At 50.3% G+C, this 23,524-nt stretch overlaps 9 protein-coding genes across 9 annotated transcripts; 5 read left to right on the top strand and 4 right to left on the bottom strand.

The window, feature by feature from the left end:
* Positions 1–207: 207 nt before the first annotated feature.
* EsH8_I_000268 (YciI family protein) lies at positions 208–860 on the top strand (the record flags this gene model as incomplete). The annotated part of the gene is made up of 4 exons (XM_083267681.1): positions 208–401; positions 477–532; positions 592–755; positions 831–860. 4 exons carry the CDS (start codon positions 208–210, stop codon positions 858–860), a joined length of 444 nt encoding a protein of 147 aa, XP_083118119.1.
* Positions 861–996: 136 nt separating this feature from the next.
* EsH8_I_000267 (Zn(II)2Cys6 transcription factor) lies at positions 997–3,518 on the bottom strand (the record flags this gene model as incomplete). The annotated part of the gene is made up of 8 exons (XM_083267680.1): positions 997–1,430; positions 1,491–1,677; positions 1,730–1,905; positions 1,962–2,235; positions 2,298–2,836; positions 2,902–3,063; positions 3,173–3,360; positions 3,415–3,518. The coding sequence occupies 8 exons, from the start codon at positions 3,516–3,518 to the stop codon at positions 997–999; spliced, it is 2,064 nt and encodes a 687-aa protein (XP_083118118.1).
* Positions 3,519–4,865: 1,347 nt separating this feature from the next.
* Positions 4,866–5,747, top strand: EsH8_I_000266 (flavin reductase family protein; the record flags this gene model as incomplete). The annotated part of the gene is made up of 1 exon (XM_083267679.1): positions 4,866–5,747. One exon carries the CDS (start codon positions 4,866–4,868, stop codon positions 5,745–5,747), a length of 882 nt encoding a protein of 293 aa, XP_083118117.1.
* A 241-nt stretch (positions 5,748–5,988) lies between these two features.
* EsH8_I_000265 (FAD-linked oxidoreductase-like protein) lies at positions 5,989–7,429 on the bottom strand (the record flags this gene model as incomplete). Its single annotated transcript, XM_083267678.1, has 2 exons — positions 5,989–6,802; positions 6,867–7,429. 2 exons carry the CDS (start codon positions 7,427–7,429, stop codon positions 5,989–5,991), a joined length of 1,377 nt encoding a protein of 458 aa, XP_083118116.1.
* A 1,098-nt stretch (positions 7,430–8,527) lies between these two features.
* Positions 8,528–9,683, bottom strand: EsH8_I_000264 (ABC transporter substrate-binding protein; the record flags this gene model as incomplete). Its single annotated transcript, XM_083267677.1, has 2 exons — positions 8,528–9,014; positions 9,088–9,683. The coding sequence occupies 2 exons, from the start codon at positions 9,681–9,683 to the stop codon at positions 8,528–8,530; spliced, it is 1,083 nt and encodes a 360-aa protein (XP_083118115.1).
* Positions 9,684–12,797: 3,114 nt separating this feature from the next.
* EsH8_I_000263 (uncharacterized protein) lies at positions 12,798–13,533 on the top strand (the record flags this gene model as incomplete). Its single annotated transcript, XM_083267676.1, has 3 exons — positions 12,798–12,845; positions 12,905–13,166; positions 13,493–13,533. The coding sequence occupies 3 exons, from the start codon at positions 12,798–12,800 to the stop codon at positions 13,531–13,533; spliced, it is 351 nt and encodes a 116-aa protein (XP_083118114.1).
* Positions 13,534–15,070: 1,537 nt separating this feature from the next.
* EsH8_I_000262 (uncharacterized protein) lies at positions 15,071–16,021 on the top strand (the record flags this gene model as incomplete). The annotated part of the gene is made up of 2 exons (XM_083267675.1): positions 15,071–15,450; positions 15,517–16,021. The coding sequence occupies 2 exons, from the start codon at positions 15,071–15,073 to the stop codon at positions 16,019–16,021; spliced, it is 885 nt and encodes a 294-aa protein (XP_083118113.1).
* Positions 16,022–17,542: 1,521 nt separating this feature from the next.
* Positions 17,543–19,351, bottom strand: EsH8_I_000261 (NCS1 nucleoside transporter; the record flags this gene model as incomplete). The annotated part of the gene is made up of 3 exons (XM_083267674.1): positions 17,543–18,797; positions 18,865–19,135; positions 19,192–19,351. 3 exons carry the CDS (start codon positions 19,349–19,351, stop codon positions 17,543–17,545), a joined length of 1,686 nt encoding a protein of 561 aa, XP_083118112.1.
* A 789-nt stretch (positions 19,352–20,140) lies between these two features.
* EsH8_I_000260 (hydantoinase/oxoprolinase) lies at positions 20,141–23,289 on the top strand (the record flags this gene model as incomplete). The annotated part of the gene is made up of 3 exons (XM_083267673.1): positions 20,141–20,195; positions 20,293–22,209; positions 22,268–23,289. 3 exons carry the CDS (start codon positions 20,141–20,143, stop codon positions 23,287–23,289), a joined length of 2,994 nt encoding a protein of 997 aa, XP_083118111.1.
* Between the last annotated feature and the right edge of the window lie 235 nt (positions 23,290–23,524).

The raw sequence follows: 23,524 nt of genomic DNA, 5'->3' as shown, positions 1-23,524 counted from the left end.
GGACCGGCCACATTGCACAACCGGTTAGTCTCGGCAAAATATTCCGGCATCGGACCAGCGCGGTGAAGCCCGTGCTTCGTTTCCCTCAACTCCGATGTCGTAGCTTTGGGCGAACGCTCAACACCTCCACACGATCCAGTCACATGACGCCGCAATCAATGCCCGAGTAGCAGTCAGCATCTCCGCAACCCCTCGTTACAGCCCACAATGTCTATCTCCACACGCGCCTTGAGGAACAGCTTCATCCCCGCAGCCCGAAACTTGATCAGAGACAAGTCGGCCACAAAGACCTCACCGTTCACTTTCCGTTACCGCACAATGGCTACCGGCGTCAAGAGCGAGTTCCTATGCATCCTCCCGGATAAGCCGAACGCGCTCGCCAAGCGCTTGGAAGTGAGGCCGTAAGTTTCTCTTGGCTGGTCAATTGAACGGCCGAGGCATCCATAGATTATGTCGTGGTGGCTGATTCGCGATAGCACTCATCTGGCTGACTGCAAGGGCCAAACGAGTGCTGGAAATGTCGTTCTGGGCGGTACGTGATTGGGTCGTTTTGGCAGATTGGAGTCATTCTAACGGAGTTGGTGAACATAGGTGCCATGTTTGAGGAGCACCCTACTGAGGGAAAGCAACCCAGTTTCAAGGGAAGCGTGATCATCTACACTGTCAAGGATGCTGAAGAGGCTTGGGAACTTATCAGAAACGATATTTACGCCAAGAGTGATGTTTGGGACCTTGAGAAGGCACAGGTCATTCCCGTAAGTTTGTTCAACTCTTGCAGTTACACCGCCCCGATTTTAAAGATATAATTTAACCTGGAGTCATCGACTTAGTTCAAATCGGCTGTACGAGAGTCGCTGTAAGACCCTAGTGCGACCAAGCGAAATCTGAAGAATGTTTAAGATGCACCATTGACTATACAAAGTCATGGAAAACACTCTATAGTTGTTGATAATGCGTATCGCTATTAGGGCATTTTTGTTACCATTCTTCGTCTCATTACCTCCTATTATCCTGGCCTTCGTGAACAGACTGCATCAAATCCTCCACATCAAGACGCTCTGCCAAATCCAACAACGCTTGTGGTGAAAGACCACCCATGCCGCTAGTATCGAAGATATCCCAGCCAGGCTCTTCCATCTGATCCAGAAAAGACCCGTGCTCGTGATGTTGGGGATGAGCCGTGCTAGGGGACGGCGTCGGAGGTTGCTCTGCAAACGGGGTTAAGGCCGACATGATGTGCTCCAGCTGGCTGAGTTCCAGCTTCCGTAGTGGTGCTACGAGGCTTCCTTTTGATATCATTCTATCCAAGACGCATTTGATGTTTTCACACCACGAGTCGTCGTGGAGGAGAGATGGGCTGATAACCCGAATGAGGTAGAGGAGAAACGCGGATGAGAATGCGTCCTCTAATTGGAAAGGCAGAAATGCTTCTGCAAACTATTCGTTAGCACTTTTCGCAGCGACAATAATGAGCTGGTTTTGGTTCCCACCTAGCAAGTCTTCGTCTCCCAACACTCGAAGCGTTCGAAGGACAGTCTGTGCAGAATCGACGCATGACTGCAAAAGAGACGCAACAGGGGGCGTTAATGAGACCGTCTGAGAGCGGCTCATGTCTGAGTGTTCGATATGAATATGGAGAGCACACATGACCAAAGGTCGGGTTGTAAGGACCACGCACTGTTGGGGTCAGCAAAGAACATTTCGCGGTTTGGGAATATGCTTCACTTACGTGGTGATAAGACAGGATTAGTCGCAAGGCCATCCTGGAAGCTCTGCTGACAGAGCCTTGGAAATGAGTATCAAGGAGTCCCGTCAGATCTCTGGATAAGCGGGCTAAATCCCTGAGAATAGACCGGGTGTTGGGAACCAGGGAGCCATCAAACTCCTTACCCACACCATAGACCGCTGGCAGGATTGAGTTAGCGGCTAGCGGATCACGCAAATCCTCTTGGGCAACTTACTAGTGAGAATACGCGCCATAAGGCGGGAGAGCCGGACGTGAATGCTCATATTAAGTGCATCAAGGGAGCCATCCACTTTCGAAGGGAGCTTCACGGTGATGTCCTCGTCTCGGATAGAGCTTGGCGCTCCCATAAGGGCCGCAAACTCTCTATCCAAGGTGTACACCACCCAAAACACAATGTTGCAGCGCCTTGAATATTCAACGCCGACCACCTCCTCGGGCATATGTCTGTAGATGCCCTCGACAATGCCGATCCGCAGGGCTTGCCCGATCTAAATTTGCGTCAGTCCCACCTGAGTAGTGAATTGGAAAACACAGTCGGGGTCTGCCTTACATGTTGATATGCCGCCAACCGCATGTCTAAACATTGGAAGTATACGGCTGCTAGTGCAAGGGCTTGAATGGAGAGAATGGAATCGGGGTTTAGTCCCGACAAGTCTGGGAGCAACGACATGGCCCTCGTGGCGTATTGAACACCGGGAGGGGCCGCATGGGAGCTGCTGTTGACGACGAAGGCCTTGCCGAACGCCAGGATCAGCAGATACTGAGCGTACCATAGCCTTGAAGAGCTGGCCTTCGCAGCCGGGTTCTCATATAACTCGTGGAGGTTCTTCAAGAAGGATGGCTCATCAATGAGATAGAACACAGCACCCAGGTAGAATTTTGCCGTGTTGAACAGGAACAAAGCGTAATCCAGGGGTGGAAGGTTCGAAACATCGGGGGCCTCGTCACAGCCTAATGGTGTCCACTGCATCCTGAAGGCACCTTCATGTGGCAAATGCCACGGATCTGGGGCGGCTTCTGGTATGCGTTTCCCAAGCAGAGCCAGAACTCGTCGACAAAACGACCATGAGGAGGTCGGGCCCATGTACCCTAGGATGGCCTCATAAGTATGTCTTCAGCAGGTCGGCAAGTTAGAGTGCGCCTTTATGACTTACAGTATCTTTCTCCTACTTTTGCAAATGTGTAGTCATTGTCCACTAGCGGATTTTGTCTAAATCCCGGTCCAAAATCCCCGTGGTCTCCGTGGTCTGAGGGTGCATCCTCTATTTCGGACTCAGGATCAGACGGCGGATGGCTGTGAATTTGAGGGCTGTCTGCTATAATAAAGTCAATAAGATGTTCCGATTCAGTTAGTTGCACATTATGAGCGCCAGTCTGGTAAAGCTTATTTCTGCTTATAAAATGAGAGAGTCTCAAGGAACTTACCATGACTTGGAGTTTCCAGCTGGCCTGCAACGTCCTCGCTTTGAGAGACGGAAGTGTGATGTGGCGTTGCATATGCCTCTGCATAACGGTTTTGCGCGTGGTCAACCTCCTCGCCCCGACTCAGAGCAGTCGTTGAGCGGTCTGAGCGCCCCTGCTCGCTATTCCGGCCCTGAAGTTCACGGAGATAACTCGTGTGGGTCAGCTCAACCAACCCGAGCAACGCTTGAGGCCCGACAACTCACCTCTCTGGAACCGACACCCTCTTGTCTTCGGCAGCAAAGATGCATCTATGCTTCTTCCTGTCACAACGGGTGCATGGCTGAGAGCCTGAGCACTTCACCTTCATCACCCGACATCTTTCGCAACTTTTTTGTTTCGGGAGAGTTAGTCAGGACTCCGCTTTCGGATGGGCCATCCCCGCACGTACGCTTTCTGACATTTTTTGGTAACTTTGTACTGTCCTTGGCTTAATTGCGGCATGGCGGGCGATTCTGGCGGGTCCGATTTGAAGGCTTCATGTCATTCTCAAGAACTTCGCGATGGTTTGGACTGATATGTCGGAGCAGGGTTCCGACATGTTTATGTGTGCGCAGCCTGGTGTCTTTATTGGCATGGCAAATTTGGGGAAGCCAAGCACTAGTGCATGGCTTATCAGACATGGCTGGCAGATGACTCGCCGTAGATAGCCGAGAGGAACATTGCCCCAGCGTTATCTATGGGATACTTTTTTTTTTACCCCACATCATCCTCCTCCTAGCTTCGGAGTTGGTATGGGGAGTGTTGCATTGACCACAGAAACACATCATCGCGGGGAAGATCGACGTGCTTTCGAAATGGAAGAGGCAATGGAGCATCTAAAGATAACCCGGGGATCGGGGGTGTCAGGCGATCAGTTGGTTTCGGGGAGGAAACTTGCGTCAAAGTTGAGACGGGATATTGTAAGCGCAGACACCGTCCCTTGTGTGCCATCGACCTATCCAGAGGGCATTTGTGCCTATTATCTGCATTCTTACCTTGTCGCTTCGATAGACCCATCTAAGCGATGGGACCAATTCTAAAGGACCGTGACTGCGTGAGAATTGAACATTAAGGATGATTGAGGGGGGAATCAATGCAGTATTATGGACATCGGCAGCTTTTGACCACGGCAGACCTCCCGAGTTTGTTTTCCCATGTCGCGAGAAATACGTCGGTTTAGGTTACCGCTTACAACTCAAGTAACTGTTGCGTAAGGCTTTCGAACGAGACAACTACAAGGGGATGAGACGGGAAACCCTCCGATTCTGCCAATGGCGGTATGGAGTTGCGCAATCCCGGATGATGCATCCGACATTCCAAGTAGCCGATAACGCTTCCGATGTGGGGTCGGCAAGCCATCCGCAGGACCATTTACCAATCACAACCTTATCACTTTGTGAAAGAGGCGCATCGTTTGCGGCGGAGCGGAGTTGCTAGCCTATTGCCTGGGTGGTTAATAATGAACACCAACAGCTTCATTGTCTACAAGGAAATGTTGCAAGTGATAGTGACAACTTGATTCTAACCCGTCATGGCAAGTGGCCTCAGATTAGTCGGACGCCTGGCATCCCAAAGGTTCGTCAACCAATGGCGAGGATCTCTTACAACAACTTACCAGAGCCACAGACGACAAGCCGTGTGGAACGTACCGCAAGGCCTATCGCTCGGAGTAAGAATGGCTTCAAACTCCTCAACCAAGGCCCCGGGGGCGATTGTGGAGAAGATTCACAATTTCGAGGAAACCCAGTCCAAACGCCCCGATTTTGATCATTCTGGTGCACCGATCGAGGTCACCAAATCTCCCGATCCACAATGGGCGTACGGCCAAGGCGTCCGCACCAGACTTGACACAGCGACGCACCGTCACAAGGAAATTGACCCATACGCACCCGACCGGCCAATGATAAGCAACTATCGGCTTCTAGTCTCCGGAATTGCCCCCAGGCCAGTGGGATTCTTGAGTACCGTGTCAAAGGATGGCAAGAAGAACTTGTCGCCATTCAGCTATTTCCAAGTCATCGACCATGACCCACCAATGTTTATTGTCGGATTTTCTTCGAGAGCCGGTGCCGTGAAAGATACATACCAAAACCTGAAAGAAACCGGCGAATGTGTCATTAATACGGTGTCGGAAGACATGATCGAGGCTGTCAACGCGACATCCATCGATGCGCCAAACGGTGTCTCCGAGTGGGACATATCTGGTCTTCACGAAGCGCCCACCAGCACGGTGAAGCCGTCGAGAGTTCTAGAGTCGGTGTTTTCTATGGAGGCGAAGGTGGCAGATATCAAAGAGTTTAGTGACCATGCAAATGACGGTAAAAGTGTTGCTGGGATGGTCCTTCTCAAAGCAACCCGTTTCTGGGTGAGGGAAGATGCAGCGAATTCGGATTTTAGCCATATTGCGTTGGATAAACTGCGTCCCATTGGTCAGCTTGGTGGCATGTCTTATGGACGAATTACCTCAACCTTTGAGTTGCCTCGTAGGCGATGGGAAGATGAAAAACCAAAGAGTGAGCTCCTTGAGAAACTGAGTGGTCCAGATGTGAAGGAATAAGCAGTGTCTGTAAATAGAAGCCGTGGTCCAATTATTGTTCGAATGAAATTGGTTTCCACCAAGGTCTCATGTTACACGAGAATGTATCGCGTGCCACGGCGTGTCTCGCCTCTCCGCCCAAGGTCCTCACTCCATGGCCTAGCAATCGTGAACATGATCAAATCAAGTAAAGTTGAAAATCTTTTCCATTTTTTTAGCTTGTCATTATTAGGTATTCATAAATTGTTCATAACGCTCGGCATTAACCAAAAACCCGACGCCTCAGCTCACTCTTCAGAGCCACCGTCATGTGTGCGGTTTCGGCAATTGCTCCCCTGTTCTCAACCGCCCGGCGGTGCAGGTACCCCATGCACTCCGACACGGAGCCCCACGGCAGGTACTTGAAAGGCCGGGGAATAGCATCTCTCTTCAAGCCGGAATCCGTCACGCAGGAGTCATAGTTGTCCAGCAACTCACAGCTCAGTTCGTCCGCCATACCGAAAAGCTGACCGCACTCGAGCTCGGTTGTGACTTGGCCATCCAATAGTCTCCGGCGGTGGTTGGAGATGGCCGTAGCGGAGCTGGCGGCATTGTGGGTGGCGAGGAAGAGTGCACTGGAGGGGAATTGACAGTCCTTGGCCTCCTCGGGGAGTCTCTGGCTGATGAACATATCCGTAATATCGTCGAAGTTTCGGTCGGTGTCCGCTTTGGTGTCGTGGATCAGAGATCGGACCTCGTTCTCAATGTAAGCACCGCGGACGAGCTTGACACCCAGGCTCCAGCCCTCCTTCGCAGCCAAGGAGATGTGGCGTTCCGCGTTGGCCTTGGAACCCTTCAAGTATCCCTGGATGGTGTTGAATACCAAAGGCTTCGCTTCCCGGTTGTGTCTCCTCATCAGGTCTATCGTCCACTCATCCAATTGGGGCTGGAGAGCTTGTTGTTCGGCATCAATCCATACACGGGATCCTTGGAGCTGTGCTTCGTTGCACATCTCATCCAAAGCCTCCCGAATAACATCAGGAATAGGCGCCCGGGTCCTCAAAGCATCAACAGCAATGGGGCCAGCGCCAGTCACCCTATAAATATCTGTTAGTCTGGGGTTCGGACCTAGCTAGAAAGAGATGGTGGAATCCAACTTACTTGACGGCAATATAGTCGCCAGGAGCCAGCATGCGCATTGTCTCCAGGTTGCCCTTCTTCCACTGCTCGACCATCTCGTAGCATTGAGGGGCGTATTTTCCAGCATGCGCGTCGGAGTTGGCTTCCTTGGTGTCCAAAACAATCTCCTTTGCATAATTGAGAATGATGCCCTGGTATCCCATACGTTTGACCTCGGAGACTGTCTTCTTAACTTGCGAAAGATTCTCCCCAGCACAGAAGTGGTCGTATATCGTCCACCGTAAGATTCTGTTCAGCACGGGATTTTTATCAGGGTTGAATAGCGCTACTCGTGTCTTTGCGATAAAATGGAGTAGAGGTAGGGCTGGCTTCATGAGTAATGTTGATGACATGAACGAGGTAAGAAAAAGTGACCGGACGAGAGTCGTGGTTGGTAGTCTGGATAGAGGTGATTTCTTGGTGGTGGAAGCGCAAGTCTGCGTCTTGGCCACCGTGGTGCTGACATGCCTCGCCGCTCCCTGCAGTCGGAGGGATCTGCAGAGAGGCACTGGTGCCTGGCTGCACGCGACGAGTCTGGCAGGCATCGTGACAACTTGAAGACTTGGTGTGAAGAAGCTGGGGCAACGATGGGAAGGGGTCGGGGCACATGTATTTATCCTTTATGGACGGCTACGGCCGGCATAAACTTTGGGAGGCGGCCGGACCATGGCATCGTGGAGGAATGTCGCCGAGCTACCCCGCCACCGCAATTCCGAGATGTCTCTGCGCCCCGAGAGAGCTAGTTTGGCTTAGTATTGCGGCTCTTTGCTATCGCGGGTGGTGGCGGCCCAGCTTGTACTGGATAACAACCCCCACGTGTGGATAAGCCAAACGTGCCATCGATATAGGCACAAGATGCCATTGGGTCCCAATGGAGATCAAAATCCAGAATTAACCCGTTATCGGACGCTTAGAGTTCAGATACATGAATAAGGATGACCGAGTGCACCAAAGTTGGCTGGCTGGCTGACCATGGGCGCCACCCCGGGATGGGCAGGTGTCGGTGCGCCCTTCCGACATGTCGGATCGGGTGACCTTATCATGTCGGAAGAGCATCCCGACAACGCTAAATCGTTTCGAGTTGACTGAAACCACAACATCCGGTCATGTGCTCCCACTTGGCACTTGATTACGGTAAAAACAACATATGCTATTCTTATTTTCTAACAATTACTGATTCGAGGTTTCCTACAAGACAGCACGGGCCTTTTCTTTTAGTATGCATCAAGCAAACCTCATTTGAGTATCCTGCAAAGGGCTACTACTAGTCAGAAGCGGGTCCGCAACATTAAGTAAGGACTATTTTTTTTGGACGTTGAACCCTTTGGGAACATCGAGTTACTATTTAATTAATTATCACTTTTGTTGCTGAATGAATAATTGCGAGGTTGGCGTCGAACGTCGAAGTTGATATCTTCAGGATTTACACAGATAAATTGATTCAATTAAGAATTATTTCACCTAGATTTTGAGAAATAGCGCACACGCCCTTTTCTGTAGCTGACGACGCATGTAGTCTTTTGAAACCTCCTCAATAGGCATTTCCATTTCCTTACACACTAACCACGGCCCTTGGTGAATGTCGACGGATACTAAGATGGAAACAGACCCTACCGGTTGTCTTGCATGCCTCATCTATGTCTTCACTGTCCATCAATGAGTGGGCTCAATCCTTGAGCTGTCCCAATCTTGTCCTCGAAAAACAACTTCAGTTGCTCAACACGGACTCGATTGCTCATGAACCGCTCGAACTCCACAGGGTTCGTCGACGTAACGTCCATGAGTTCGGGGTAGCCCGCTGGCGCAGGAATGTCTTTCCGCACACTCCATGAGCCCGTGGCCGACTGGTATTCGTCGCTGAGCATGAAGTTGTGAAGAAGCTTTGCGCTTTCCGGGTGCGGTGCATCCTTGAAGATGGCTGCCCTCTGCGCCCATGTGACAAAGCTGCCCTGGGTTGGGATGGTGACGTTCAGAGGTGCTTCGGGGGACAAACCCACACCGGCGGTGAATGTCGCCGACAAGGTGCTGTTTGAGGCATTGAGCAGTGTGACGGGCGTCCCAGTGCCACGCACCCAATGGGGGTTCTGGGCCAGAAGTTTCTCGAACCATTCATATCCGTACTCCTGCATACTGTGGCGGAATGTATCATTAGCAAGAGGACCCTTCCACATATCTGCCTGGACAAGGAGGAGATGGTACTTACATTAAGTCGAAAGCATACAAAACAGCGTCATCGTCATTAGGATACGTGAGCACCAGCTTGTTTTTGAAACGAGGATCCAGAAAGTCGGCAAATTCTCGAGGTCCCTCTTCGACTCGGTCCGAGTTCCAAATGAAAGTCCACGCGAAGACAGATACACCGTGCCAAGCACCACGAATATCGCGGAAAGCGGGGTGGACCTTGTAGAAGTTGAGAGGCTGATAATGAAGAAGAGCACCCTCCTGATCCCAGCGAGGATAATCATGGAGAGTTTGCAAGATAGCGGTATCGACGTAAAGCCCACCCGTGGCAAGTTGGCGATCAATGTTGCCATCGTGAAACTTTGAGACGTCGACAGTAACGTTCAGGGTCATGCCCGGGAAACGCGTCTCAAACGCCTTTTTGAGGCCATCTTGTTGATACGTCTCGTCACCGCCATGCCAGCAAGTAACAATGCCCCCCTCAACTAGGGCGGCTTGATAGATTTCGTCAAGAGTACGATTCTCGACGACGGGAGCACCGTCAAAGCCGAAAGTTGTGTCGTAAGCCACGGAAATGCCAAAGAGGCTGACAGCTGCTAGTAGAAGAGAGTTGACCATCGTGGTGACTGCAGACGTTGATATGAGAAGCAGTAGGTTGTGACTAAAATCAATCGATTTTGATACAAGGTCGAACTAGTCGGAGGTGATATCGAAGGAGACTGATGATTAGGATTCACAACAAGAAGAAAAGCCACCCCTTTTATCTTCAACTCATGCTGGTCAAGCTAGCCAAGATGTTTGGCTTCGACGTCGTGTAAACACATCCATCGAAGCCGAGGTCGGAATTGTCATCGACGAGATTGGGTCTAAGCCCATGAGACATGGGGATATCTCTGTCAATCGCAAATCTCTACGCCAAGATTATTTCTCACGGAGCTTGAAGAGGCAATACTTGGTCATGGATAAGTCGTGATGCGAAGATCGCTGAGTAAACATCGTCATTCTAGGCCATATCGGCAGGTGGCTGCTAAGCATAAATGTGGACGCGCGCGGGTAAAGAAAAAGGGTTATCCACATGGGTTCCTTTCGCCATGCTTCAACCAATCCCACACCATCGGGTATCGTCACCATGGGTTCTAGCGGGGGTCCTGGTCATTTAGGTTTACTAAGCTGCAATTTCAACGGCCCGAGACATCAGCTATCATACGAGCGACGTTGAGACTGCATTAACGAGGCATGGCAAAGGACCCCACGGAAGATGCCGGCAGAGTGGGAATTGCTGGGAGAAGCAGTCCTTCCAGGAGTGCTAGGCCGAGTCAGGCACCCAACGACTGGTTTTACAGGTCCTGCTATCCTCTCATACCTACACTACAAAAGAAGCTCATGTAGTTCGCCCCACAATCTGTAGATTCCGATCGCCTGATAACCGCAACCTTACTTCAGCTGATCATGACCGCTAAGATGAAAACAAAGGCTACTGTTGCAGTCTTTAGAATTTCATACTCGAGTGTTTTTTTTTTTTTTGGGTTTCCGAAGGTTTGTCGACTCTGATGCGAGAGATGTTTGTAAAATGAACCCTGGGCATTTCCGTTTCTATCTTCGAGATACCAGTAACATGGCAGAATGAATCAGTGTTTTGAGACAAAAGTCATTACTGAGATTTAAGGTACTGGTGGGGCAGAGCTCGTTCCCGAGCCACTCGTTCCCGAACCGCTCGTTTTCGGGCCGCTAGTCAAAATACCAGGCGCCTGGGGTCACATCCGAATCTATACATGTGTTCGGCTTCCGAGGGTGCCGGACCAGTTGACGTATGATTGACTTCTTTCACCCCTTTCCGCATCTCTTGGTGCAGCTTCCGACCGCCCTTCACTAGTCACGGCAAATGTGTGGGGCATAACCAAGTTTTGCTCATTGCTTATAAACCGGACAATGGCAATTCTCCTGCATAAATCTTATCGTACCATGAGCACTTATCTCAAGTTTAAAAGCTGGATCCTCTCCAGATCAGCTACTGGGTTGGTCATTCTCATATCCGAATCATCTTAGGACGTGATGTTTTCTGGCCAGAGGACAAAGGTTTTTTATGCCAACCTGCATCAACGGCCAAAATTTTCTCGACATGGGATATGCTATTCCCATGAGTTGCCAGGCATATTTAGGTATTGTTTAGACGACACGTGCGTGACGTCAATTTTGGGCAAGCTAAATATTAGCATGTGCAAGTTTCTAACATGCAGAGTCGGATGCTGTTGGATTACCTGGCCAGAATACGGTCAGCAGCAGCCGGCAGCTGGAGATTGAACCTCCGGGCTGCCAGCAGCTATCTCTTCACTACTGCTGCTGCCGCCAGTTTTCCTACTTTCTCTTCTACACAGACGAATACAGAACCAATTCAGGTATTGGTTTACTTTGATTTGGAACCTATACAAGTATCCTGTGATACCAACAAATACGTTGGATGCAGCGCCGGAATCTCAGGCGGCGCCAAGTAGGAGAGAAAGGCGCCAACCCCAGCTACCGTCAGTCATGCATGGAACGGCTTTGCTTGTGATCAAATAAACGCAGAAACAGCTGCAGTACAACCGTCCGGATCACGTCAAAAACTAAGACACCATCAGTGAATGTAGATTTAGCTCGCTTATTTTAGTTAGTCATTCAGCTCATTGAATAGATGGACCTCTTGGGGCCTAGGCCATCTCCATGACACAACTTACCACCCCTGCTGCTGGTGGGCGCAATTGCCAACTTGGGAAGTCCGACAATGGGGCCAGCTAACACAGCCCAGGATCAGGTCCCTCCATTACCTGTCTGGTCTGGGGTGAGAGAACACCCCAAGTTAAACGTCCCTCCGTATTTATTATCAAGTGACTCGTACTATCACTGAGTGGCAAGCTTCCTACTTAATGATTCCCGAATTGATTGCTGCTTCCCCCTAAGAATGGGACCTGGCCATATGATGCAAAGCGTTGAGTTGCAGGAGCTTCCTTCATCGCTGCGAGGACAAAGACCTGGCACCAACGAAAATACATCGATTTCATCGAGAGTTATTGACGAAGACTTCGGTCAACTGTTAGCACTCCGTCACAGCCAAGGTCCGGATGTTGTCCCTCCACCAGAAGATGCTGCCGACGCTTTACAAAAATGGAACAGCCCACGATCCAACACTGGACGCATAGCAGCAGTCTTCTGGAGCCTGATGGTGATGGGTGCTAATGATGCTTCCTACGGTGTGAGTTCGCCTTATTTTGATAGAATCCAGATTGAAAGGCCGTCGCTTACACGCAGGACGTTACAGGCTATCATTCCTCACGTACGTTCACTAAAGATTATTGTCCGCCTATCCTCGGGGTTCGCTTTCCACTAACTACACAAACTCAGTTAGGAAAATACTATGATTTACCATTCTCTTTCACTTCGCTGATCTTTCTGGCACCTTTTGTTGGCCATACTCTTTCCGGCATTTTGAACAACAGCCTGCATGAAAGTGTTGGACAAAGAGGCATAGCTATCATTTGCTCTGGATGCCATCTCGTCTCTTATATTGCCATTTCTCTCCACCCCCCATACCCTGCCTTGGTTTTCATCTTTATGCTGGCTGGGCTAGGCACTGGAATCGGGGATGCTGCTTGGAACTCTTGGGTCGGAAGTCTGGTGGATTCAAGTGTCATAATCAGCTCAATGCATGCCTGTTATGGGCTGGGAGCAATTCTTGGTCCGATCACCGCAACCATCATGGTCACCAAAGCACAACTCCCGTGGTATATGTTCTACTACTTCATGGTATGTTTTGCCTTGTCCATCACGCCAGGAAAACCTCAGCTGAATCTGATTCCTTGAAGGCAGGGTTGTCCGGCATAGAATTCATTGCAACCGCCACGACCTTTTGGACTGCGTCTGGAAAAGCGTACCGGGAAGCCAACCCCAAGGGCCCCGAGCCGAGGGAGTCAATCATGCATGAGACCCTATTCAAGCTCCCCTCTGCCAGGGTAACATGGCTCTGTGCAATTTTTGCCCTGGGATACGTGGGACTGGAGGTGTCTCTGGGCGGGTGGATCGTCACTTTCATGCTGCAAGTTCGCCACGGAGAAGAATTCGCTAGCGGTATGACTGCCACAGGTTTTTGGGCAGGCTTAGCCGCAGGACGAATTGCCCTGGGATTCGTGACGCCTCGGCTAGGAGAGAAGCCCGCCGTAGTAGTATGTTCAAACCAAATGATCCCCCACCCCCTTGTGCTTTGATTGCTACAATTGACGACTAACCAGCCCATTCTGAATATAGGTGTATCTCGGAGCAGTAATATGTTTGCAGCTTCTGTTCTGGCTCATCCCGGAGTTCTTCGTCTCGGCCATCACCGTCTCGCTTCAAGGGTTCTTTCTTGGGCCTCTGTTTCCAGCCATCATGATCGCGATTACAAAACTGTTACCAAGGCACCTCCATGTCAGTGCCATTGGTTTTGCGGTGGCTCTAGGAGGCAGTGGAGCAGCGATACTCCCGTTCGTCATTGGGGCTCAAGCACAGCATCATGGCGTGCAAGTAATGTCACCCATTGTGCTTGGAACATTGGTGTTCTTGCTACTTACCTGGTCCTTTCTGCCCAACTTCAATCGCAAACACGATTAATACAGAGGTATCGCGACTTAAAAGTATTGATGATGTACATTATAATGACTGCAATAAAACAACTATCGTGTGCTTTTGATCCATGGTGGAAGAAGGATAGCATGTATACCTAATCAAGATAATCCACATGGCCTTATTGATTCAATTGGTACCCCCGTCATGTTTATCAAGTACAGGGGGAAGTGTACAGTGGAATAGAAAGCACCAGGGTGGATATATCCGTTTACACGAGTGAAAGATTTGTAACTGCTCCCCAATATCTTTCTTCCATTTTCTTGTATCTCCGCTTCTCCGCTTCGAGGTTACGTGAAGGAATCTTAATCAAGTAATGTTGGCCTGTCCAGAAATCCAAAGATCTTTACGCATCGGCGTCACAGGATGTAGAGTTGAGTCATCAGAATGCGCACCGTACATGGGTGGCGTATCCAGACCGATGACCTGCAAAGCTGGAACTATTTCCTAAAGCGGAACTAGAGACAGCAGCGCAAAGGGGGCACTTTTGCTCTAATTTTGGCTCATACCAAACCACCAACGCTAGCTCGCTCGACACAACTGAACACACCCAAGGAAACCATATTCCTTGCATACTTCATTAGCACGGGCCGCATCGCCGTTTTTATTTGTAAAGCGACGCAGGCTAGATGTACTCAGGCGGAGCTCGTGCGGAACCGATAACATCTCGACAACCGGACTTGCCCGATCCAGCCACCCCGATGCTGACCATACCTTGGAAAAGGACCATGTTTGATCTCACAGATGCAAGTATTGTCACGGAATTTATTTTCCAGTGACGACGCGGCCTCTGCTCAGCTAAACCTGGGTGGTGACTTTGCCAGTAGCGACGATCACACCCTGTCTTTTGAAATGGTTGCACCATATTGATCCAGTTGGAACTATCTCGGCTAACATTTTCTAGCTCTCCCCTAATGAAAATTCACGCTGTGGTTAGCTGCATTCAGACGTCACATGCCCGTGGTTCTTCCCCCTCTCAGGCTTGCAAGCAAGTTTACAAATTTGCGCCCGGGGGAACACTCATCACTCATGAATATTTATTGTTCCCTATCATTTCTTTTCAAACCAGGAAAGAACCCGTTTCGTGACAACAGACGCCCTCCTGCGCTTCCGCCAACAAGCATTGGGAACAGCTTGTCCGTATTTAGGCCGAGAATATCTAATATTTTGCAATCATCTTTTTCTTTATTGACACATTGGTGATAAAATTATCATCGCATCATTGATTGAAGGTTGCCCACCGCATCCAGCTAAGCCTGCCCCGGCCTCGCCCTACCCCAAGATAACCATCGTTTCTTCAGCTGCGTGTGCAACATAAGTCGATGTCGAACGCAACATCATCGGCTCTCCTGTCTATGGTAACCATCACAAACATGGCCGCATTACCAACATTTGGGAAGAATTACCTTACCCAGATGGATGAGATTCTCGATGCTTCGCTCGATCAAAGATTGGGACGGCAACTGTCGATCACGCCTGCCCACCTCTCCCGCGTTGTGTACATTCCAAACCATCAACACATCACCACACACCTGCCACTCTACGACGTCACAGAGACTTATTTCAAGTCTGTCAAAAAGGAGCCGGTTGGTAGCAGCAAGTACAAGCTGGGCTTGGTTATGATGAAGAGACCGACCGGAGACGGCACTGATGCAGAAGTCCGTTATCTTGTTGACTTTGAGCATGAGATCGACGGCACCGTTGCGACAGTTGAGAGGAGGGTTCCAGGCCACAATGGGGAGATGATCAGCATGTAAGCAACCACGAGGGAGCTAGTAGAGAATTTGCGATAATGAGTCCCAGACTAACACCTTCACAGGCACTTGCCTTGCGAAGTCACAGGCGGTTTCAGCGTCGTATCGCTAAATTCGATGGACGAATCACGACTTGCAGTCACACACTCCTTTCCAATCCCGGACACGAAGATGAATGCAGCCGAAAGGCCAGTTCGGCATCCCTGGTTCACCATCTTGCATGCATTAAAGGGGGAGACTATCATGCAGCCATCGAATCTGGAATGGCAAACTCATCCAGTAGAACATGGGCCTCTGCGGTACACTTTGATTGACTCCAATTCGGGCTCAGACCCAGCGAGCAACCCACCAACAATTCATGCCATCTATCACCATGTCGGAATCGGGTTTGGCCTCCCTCATGGCTACAGCGAAGGAGTCTTGTTGCTCTCGGAGGATCTTAGTGCGGAAGCCGAAGCATTGGCTGTGACTACTTTACTTGGACTTCTTCGGCAGGTGCGGTCGGTTAATCAACCTCCACCACGGCCGAGAAAGAAGTCTCTAGTTCAGAGGGTCTTGGGGAAAATATGATAGGCTAGCAAACGGGATGCATGATGCCAAGTAAGGTCTGCAGGGCATCTATTGGATTTATAACGAACGATGCCATCAGGTGCTAAAGGTTTATGGGGCCCGGGCATCAAGATATACCCCAAGCTCTACGAGCCAGTTTAATAGTGCATATTTCAAAGTCTGATAAATGAAAGCTCAATAACGTTTTGGTCAACCCTAGAGATGTATTTCAAGTCTCAATCAATGGAAAAGTCCTGGACAAACAAATTTCCAACCCCCGCGGATGGAGTAACCTGTTAATGCAGTCCGACTAACGGGTGGCGAGCTCGTTATCGGTATCGCTTACACGGCAACTCCTCGACAAACACGGTGCTAAATACCCAGGGGGCGGACAGCACGATTGCCGGCCCCCAGAGCATGGCGAGCAAATAGTCCACTGGCGGGCAACAAGATCATTATCTGGGTTCCCCGCACGAGTCTCCAGAGGCGTGTCTTTCAAGTATGGAGTAGCGACGACGGCGACTGTAAACAGAGAGAGAACGGTGGCGAACTTCATCTTGTTCGTAATCGAAGGAGACTTAAATGTGATTGTCAGAAACTACATCATCGCGGCGCAAGAATTCTATAGGCCGTACTTTACCTTTTGCTCAGTGGTAGATTAGGGCTCACAGCGAAGATGTAAGATGTCTGCTGAGGGAGGCGAGAAAGGAATCTCATCTTGTCAAGAAGACATGTCTCTTATACCCTTTTTTTCCCAGTCTTTTAGTTTGATTATAAATGCAGTTTCGTCTTAAGCCCTCCATATAGGATTCCACGGCCTATGGAACTTTTGATTCGAAGGATCAAGCTGATCTACATGGTAGGGGACAGTAGAATCACTTGGCAAGAATACCATACATGGCTATTGGCCTGGTATAGGTAGTGACTAAATCCCGCGACGAGGGAATGCAACTGTATTCTATCGACTAAGTCCACCAGAATCGGATATTGTGTGGGACTCGGAGACTAAAAGATTTCCGTCCGTCAAATTTATTGTCATAAGATACTCATAACTATAACTCTGTATAACAAGGTGGACATACTATCTGATGACTATTGGCTCGTTTCGGTAGTGAGTGAATGTTTCAACCCGTGAAAGTACTATATTTAACCGACTGAGCCAATGTGGATTGATCATTGTGCGGGGCTCGGACTCTAGAAAAAAGCCGCCAATCTGATTCATCATTCGGGATGCCTAGAAGCATTGTCGGGCTGGGCATACTCGAGTTTCGCTGCTGACTGCATTGAGTCCTCGTGAGCGTAACCATGGTTGCCATGTTCGACAGAGTAAGCCAACGAGGATTGACCATTGTGTGGGGCTCGGGGACTAGAAAAAAGCCGCCAATACAATTCATCATTACGGGATATTTAAGAACCTTGTTGGGCTGGGCATGGCCAAGTTTTGCTGCTGACTACATTGGACGTAGAAATCCTTTCAAATCCAAACTTAACACCTAAAGGCCACATGGGTCTAACCACCACGTTTCTAAGCTTCAACCCGGCTTATTTCAATAACCCTTTGAACCAGTTTCGAGGAGCTTGTTCGGGGTCAACTAGTCCTGCAATCTTGGGCGATCCTTCGATTACCTCTGTCTCGAGAGGCAGCACGCCCATTTTTCTCGCCTCTTCTGCAGTAAATGTCGCGAAGTAGTCTACATCATCTACTACCCCAGCTTCTGGAGGAGGCCAAATGGTGTTGATCCCTAGGTGTAGCAGAAACGAGATGGTGAATCCTAAAGGAAAAGCAAGGTAATACAGGTTCATCCAGCCCGTGGAAACCTTGACACTCCCAGGAGTGACACTGGCTGCGAAGCCTGGTAGTTGCGTTGCAAAACCACAAACCCAAGCAACAAAAGTGCGCGGGTTTACTCCTCTCCAGTAGTAGAAAGAACCTTCAGGGCGAGGGTGATACAAGTCCGAAAGTTTGATCCTGCGTCGACGGATGAGGAAGTAGTCGCAAATTTGAATGCCAATCACAGGCCCAAGGAAGACGCTGTAAGCAGAAAGGACGCTGATAAAGACAGTTGCTGATGAAAGTAGCTCCCATGGGCAAAGCGCAATGCTCAGCACAAGACCGATGTATGCCCCACGTCTGATGTTGATGTACCGGCAGAACAATCCAGCAAGATCCATGCCGGCTGAAAAAGCATTGTCGATTGAATTGATGCTCAGCTGAATGCAGAGAAGACCGAGGCCGGCGAAGAAGGCGCCTGCTCGACTTTTGGCGTTGTAGTTGTTGTCAAGCCAGGCTTGGACAATCAGAGGTGGGTTCCAGATTGGCTCGCCGTAGATGACACCGGTTGCTGAGGCAGCCAAGCAGCCAAATGTAGGGAATATGGCGCCAAAGAATATGATGCTGAACCACTGTCCAAAGATTTGGTCTCCCGGTCGTCGCGCAAATCTGCAATAGTCAGGCTGGTTCGTTAATCCGACGGCGATGCTGCCGATGACGGTGGTGATTCCGTGAACAATCTGCCAGCCGAGTTCGTTCGAGGACATTGACTTGGAGCCCTGCCTGACGAGAGAACCTGCTTCTCCAGCAGTTGCTAGAGCCCATATCATGATAGATATCAGAGTCACCGATGAGATAATGTTGAAAACGAGAAGGAGCTTTTGGATTCTCTCTGGCCTGATATAGAGGATCGGGATGAGAAGAACATTGAAGATGATCCATCCAATGAAGTCTTTTGTCGTTAGATGCGAGGACTCCGGGAAGGCGTTTCCCAGTGATTCGAAAGAAGGGAATATTGCCGAGAGACTATTGTGAAGCGAAGTAAGCATCAAACATGCTAGTAAGACTTTTGCGGGGATGAAAAGGAGTATACCAGTTGACGACTGTCAGTCCACCAGTCCATGATTGAACAGCAAACCATACCAAACTGAGTATGATTCTTTGGATCAGGATAACGTATTGCCCGTAAACGCCCCAAATGTATCGAGACACAACGGGAAATCCGATATGCCACTCAGCGCCAACGTAGCCGTTGGCCATGGCGACGAGCGCGATGATGATCTTGCCGATGATGATGGCGATCACGCTCTGCCACACAGAGAGGCCAGCTGCAACGAGTGAGGCTCCCAGTTGCCAATTAGAGACTATTGATGGGTTAGTCGGAAAATGGCTGAAGAGAGAGCGCTTGAGGGAGTCTAACTGGCCACTTGGTTCGTCAACCAGAATGATATGAACGTGGATGTTGTCCATCGTCGACGTTCTGGCGGCATAGGCCGAATATCGTCGTTGATCCAGACATTGGATTCGGCCACATCACTGTCCGGAAGCCGCAACCATCTAATGACACCGCTGAGCTCCATGTTGCTTTTTGCTCTTGATGAACTGCACAAACAGCTGGTCGAGGATCGAGGACATGCATCCAGTTTAATGATCCGACTTACGGAGAGAAAGGAAGTGTACCCACACCCATCTCGGGTGGTATCTGTGCACCTCGTTATTGCTCGTGATACGTCGTATCGGCGTCCACTCGGTTGGCTATCCCATCATTGCCAACCTCCACTGATAAGTCCTGCATCTGCATGTCTCGATAATGGTCCAAGAGCTCTTATCATTGGAGACGGTCTCCAAATCCTCAATAGACGGGCACCTGTTGCCGAAATCTTATCAAAGTTTTGGCGGGCTGTGGGGTAAACGGTGATAAGAACAGCTTTGGGCAAAGATTCCATGTCACCATCCCAGGGGATCCAAGTTTGCCCCGCACTCTTGACGTCGGCATCTGATCGCTCAACCATCTTACTGCATGGTTATTATAGAAACTTCGCGCTTGTACCTGCCCAATTATTGTTCATTATCTTTCCTTTCTACCGTCAATTCTACAGACAGGCTCTAATTACATGGCGATGCTTGTGGTATTGATACCCCATTCAACCGCTTTACCCGCTTAATCGGCGCTCCGTTGGAATGGTCTCCGACGATACAGAGTCTGTCTGGTAAACAACTGACGTAATATTCTAATCCGAAGTCTTTCCCACGAGCTATTCGCGTCAAATTCTGAAGGTTATATGAAACACTGGCATTCAGTACCTTGCCGTCTACGCGACGAGCCATTACTGAACCCTGGATAGTGCAACCGGAGCTCATTGATCATTATGGGAGAAATGCCACCATCGCGTAGAACTGTCCGCATTGGTGTTGATGTAGGAGGTAAGTTCAAAGAAAGAAGGAGTCATTGTTCGGCATCCTATCTCTCAGAGCGGTCCTGTCATTCAAGGCCGTCGCAGCTAACGTATCTGTCTTAAAGGTACAAACACCGATGCGGTCGCAATCGACTTGAGTCTCCAGCATGCCGCCGACCGCGGGGTACTGGCGCATTTCAAGACCCCGACAACCCCCGATGCCACCTCCGGCATCGAGACAGCCGTCCGCACCGTCCTTGTCGCGGCTGGTCTGATCGATTCGCCCGAACGCATTGCTAGTGTCACCATCGGCACGACGCATTTTATCAACGCTGTCATTGAACGCGATGTGCGTCGGCTGCAGCGCGTCGGCGTCCTTCGATTGAGCAAATCGTTCCTCCGAGAGGTGCCTGCATTCGCCGAGTTCCCGCCAGACCTGGCCGCCGTCATCAAGTCGTACGTCGGCATCGTCGACGGTGGCTTGCACATCGATGGTTCACAGGAAGCACCGGTCGTCGAGGCTCAAGTAGTAGCCGAGTGCGCCAAGATCCGTGAGAGCGGCGTCGGCGCTGTGGTGGTGTCTGGCGTTTATTCGCCCATCGACGAGGTTTTTGGCCAGGAGGAAAAGGTCCGCGACATCATTCTGCGCGAGGTACCTGGAGTCGATGTCGTATGCAGCAAAGAGGCCAGCGCTAGCATTGGCTTCATTGAGCGGGAGAATGCGGCCATCTTAAACGGCGCCATTCTCCGTTACGCAAGGAAAACTGTGAGCAGGTTCAAGCTTGCGATGAAGAGGCTCAATTTGACCTGCCCCCTTTTCCTTACGCAAAATGATGGCACAATTCTGGATGCTGCTTCGGCAGCCAAGATTCCTATCAGGACGTTCTCAAGCGGACCTACGAACTCGATGCGAGGTGCTGCTTACCTGGCTGGCCTTGACTCGGGAGCGGACAGCTCTGCGATTGTGGTCGATATCGGCGGCACAACATCTGATGTCGGTGTACTGCTTCCTTCGGGTATGCCAAGACAGGCATCGGCCTACGTCACCGTTGCTGGAGTCAGGGTCAACTACTCTATGCCGCATCTCCACTCCATCGGTCTCGGAGGAGGTTCTATAGTAAGAATTGCGGACGGCAAAGTCAAAGTTGGACCGGAATCTGTCGGGCTAGAGCTCGTGACCCGCGGCCTCGTCTTTGGAGGAGATGTTTGCACGACGACAGACATTGCGGTTGCAGCTGGCAAAGCGACTGTTGGTGCAACTGCGATGGCCAAGAGCTTGGAGCCTGGGTTTGTCGACGAAGCTGTGTCCCGCATTCAGGTATTGCTAGAAGGCGCTGTAGACGTTATCAAGACCTCGCCAGACCCGGTACCAGTCCTCCTGGTTGGCGGAGGTGCCATCCTTTCTCCCGCAAGTCTGAAAGGGGCATCCAAACTCATTCGCCCACCTTTTCATGACGTGGCAAATGCTGTCGGCGCCGCAATTGCACGAGTGTGCGGTGCTGTTGATATTGTGCAAGGTACAACCGATCAAACAGAGACGCAGGCCATCGAATACGCTAAAAGACTGGCCGTGGAACGTGCTGTCGCTGCTGGTGCTATTCCTGAGAGTGTCAAGATCGCTGAGGTGGAGACAATGCCGCTTCAATATGTCGCCAATCAAGTTCGAACTCTCGTCAAGGCCGTTGGGGACATAGACCTCAACGCCAAGCTTGATGACGGAGGCGAATTGACCGAAGAAGAAGAGAGCGAGGAGCAAGTTGAAGCGAGCAAAGACTTCACTCGTGCTACCAAAGATGAAGTCAAAGTCGACCCGGCAGCGTACAGACCCAACGTCGCGCTGAACGAAAATGGTCTTGCAGAATGGGCGATTAGCGAGACGGACTTGGAATACCTCGCAGATGGATGTTACGTCCTCGGATGTGCCGGAGGTGGCAGCCCGGCGGCCTCCAAGATCCAGCTACGAAACATGCTCCGAGCAGGGCACACAATGCGCGTCATTGATGCTTCTTCTCTCAAGGACTCTGATTTGATATACTGGGGCGGTGAGTATACCACGCTCTCTATAGTGAGAGATATCGGATGTCCGCTAACACGAATTAGGCCATATGGGCTCACCCGCTGTCTCCATCGAGCGCCTGCAGTCCATTGAAACGGTTGACGCTTTCCGGGCTTTGATGGAGTACCTCCGCCATGACACTTTCGATGCCGTCATGGGCCTTGAAATAGGAGGTGCCAATGGTCTTGAACCGTTTCTGGTCGGATCGTCCCGCTTCTTTAATACTCCCATCATCGACGGAGACTGGATGGGAAGAGCGTATCCGACATACTGGCAGACTACACTGGCAGTGCATGCTCCAATGGAGTTGGTTCCCTGTGCAATTGACTCTGGAGATGGAAAGACCATCGTAATGACGAGAGCTCCGAACGACGAAATTGTCGATCGTGCTTTGCGTGCGTCATGCTCCGAGATGGGCTCACGAGTAGGAATGGCTGCCAAACCCACGACGACGGACAAAGTCAGAAAATTTGGTGTTCTCAACACTGTTTCTCTTGCTTGGCGTATCGGCCGCTCTATTGCACTCTGCCAAGCAACAAACACCATGAGCACAGTTGCCGAGTCTATCATACACGAAGCGGGGGGTCCTGGGTCAGCCAAAGTGTTGTTCAGGGGCAAGATTATGAGAGTGGAGAGACGCCTTTTCAAGGGACATTCATACGGAGAGGTCCATATCGCTGCTTTTGAGAGTGGCGACGAAGATGAAACATCTGTCCACAGCAACAGAGCTGTGGCGGTAGCTCAGGGAGGGACGTTGAAAATTCCTTTCAAAAACGAGAACATATTTGCCGAACACACGGATGATGATGGGAAGTCCAAGATACTAGCAGCTGTCCCTGATTTGATTTCAATTTTGGACAACGAATCCGGTAGAGCTCTTGGAGTGCCCGAGTTCAAGTACGGCTACCGAGTCACGGTAATAGGTATTACCTGCTCGCCAAGGTGGTCTGAAACTCAGGCCGGTTTAGATATCGGCGGACCGCGCGCCTTCGGATATGATATTGACTACATCCCTCTGGGTAAGTATGTAAAGCCCCAAAGTGTTATAGAGGAGTATCTGGCATAGCAGAGATATCATAAACCAGGAGATATAATTGGATCAATGTGGCATAATACTGTATTTAGCCCTAGATTAGTTCCATTTGAAATTTCTGTGCGTTTATGACAGTTTGTTCCGGTGTTTTGAGTTGCAGGTGGCTCTAGACCATGACTGGGCGATCAATGCTTCCCATGCTAGACTGGCAATCTCTAAGCCCATGAAAGGAAATTCTAAACCCGTATAGTTTCATCGAATATTCTTG

The sequence above is a fragment of the Colletotrichum jinshuiense genome, chromosome 1 (genome assembly GCF_051148585.1).
Source record: "Colletotrichum jinshuiense chromosome 1, complete sequence".
Classification (NCBI taxonomy): domain Eukaryota; kingdom Fungi; phylum Ascomycota; class Sordariomycetes; order Glomerellales; family Glomerellaceae; genus Colletotrichum; species Colletotrichum jinshuiense.
The sequence above is the reverse complement of the archived record's forward strand: the minus strand, read 5'-3'. Positions and strand labels throughout refer to the sequence as shown.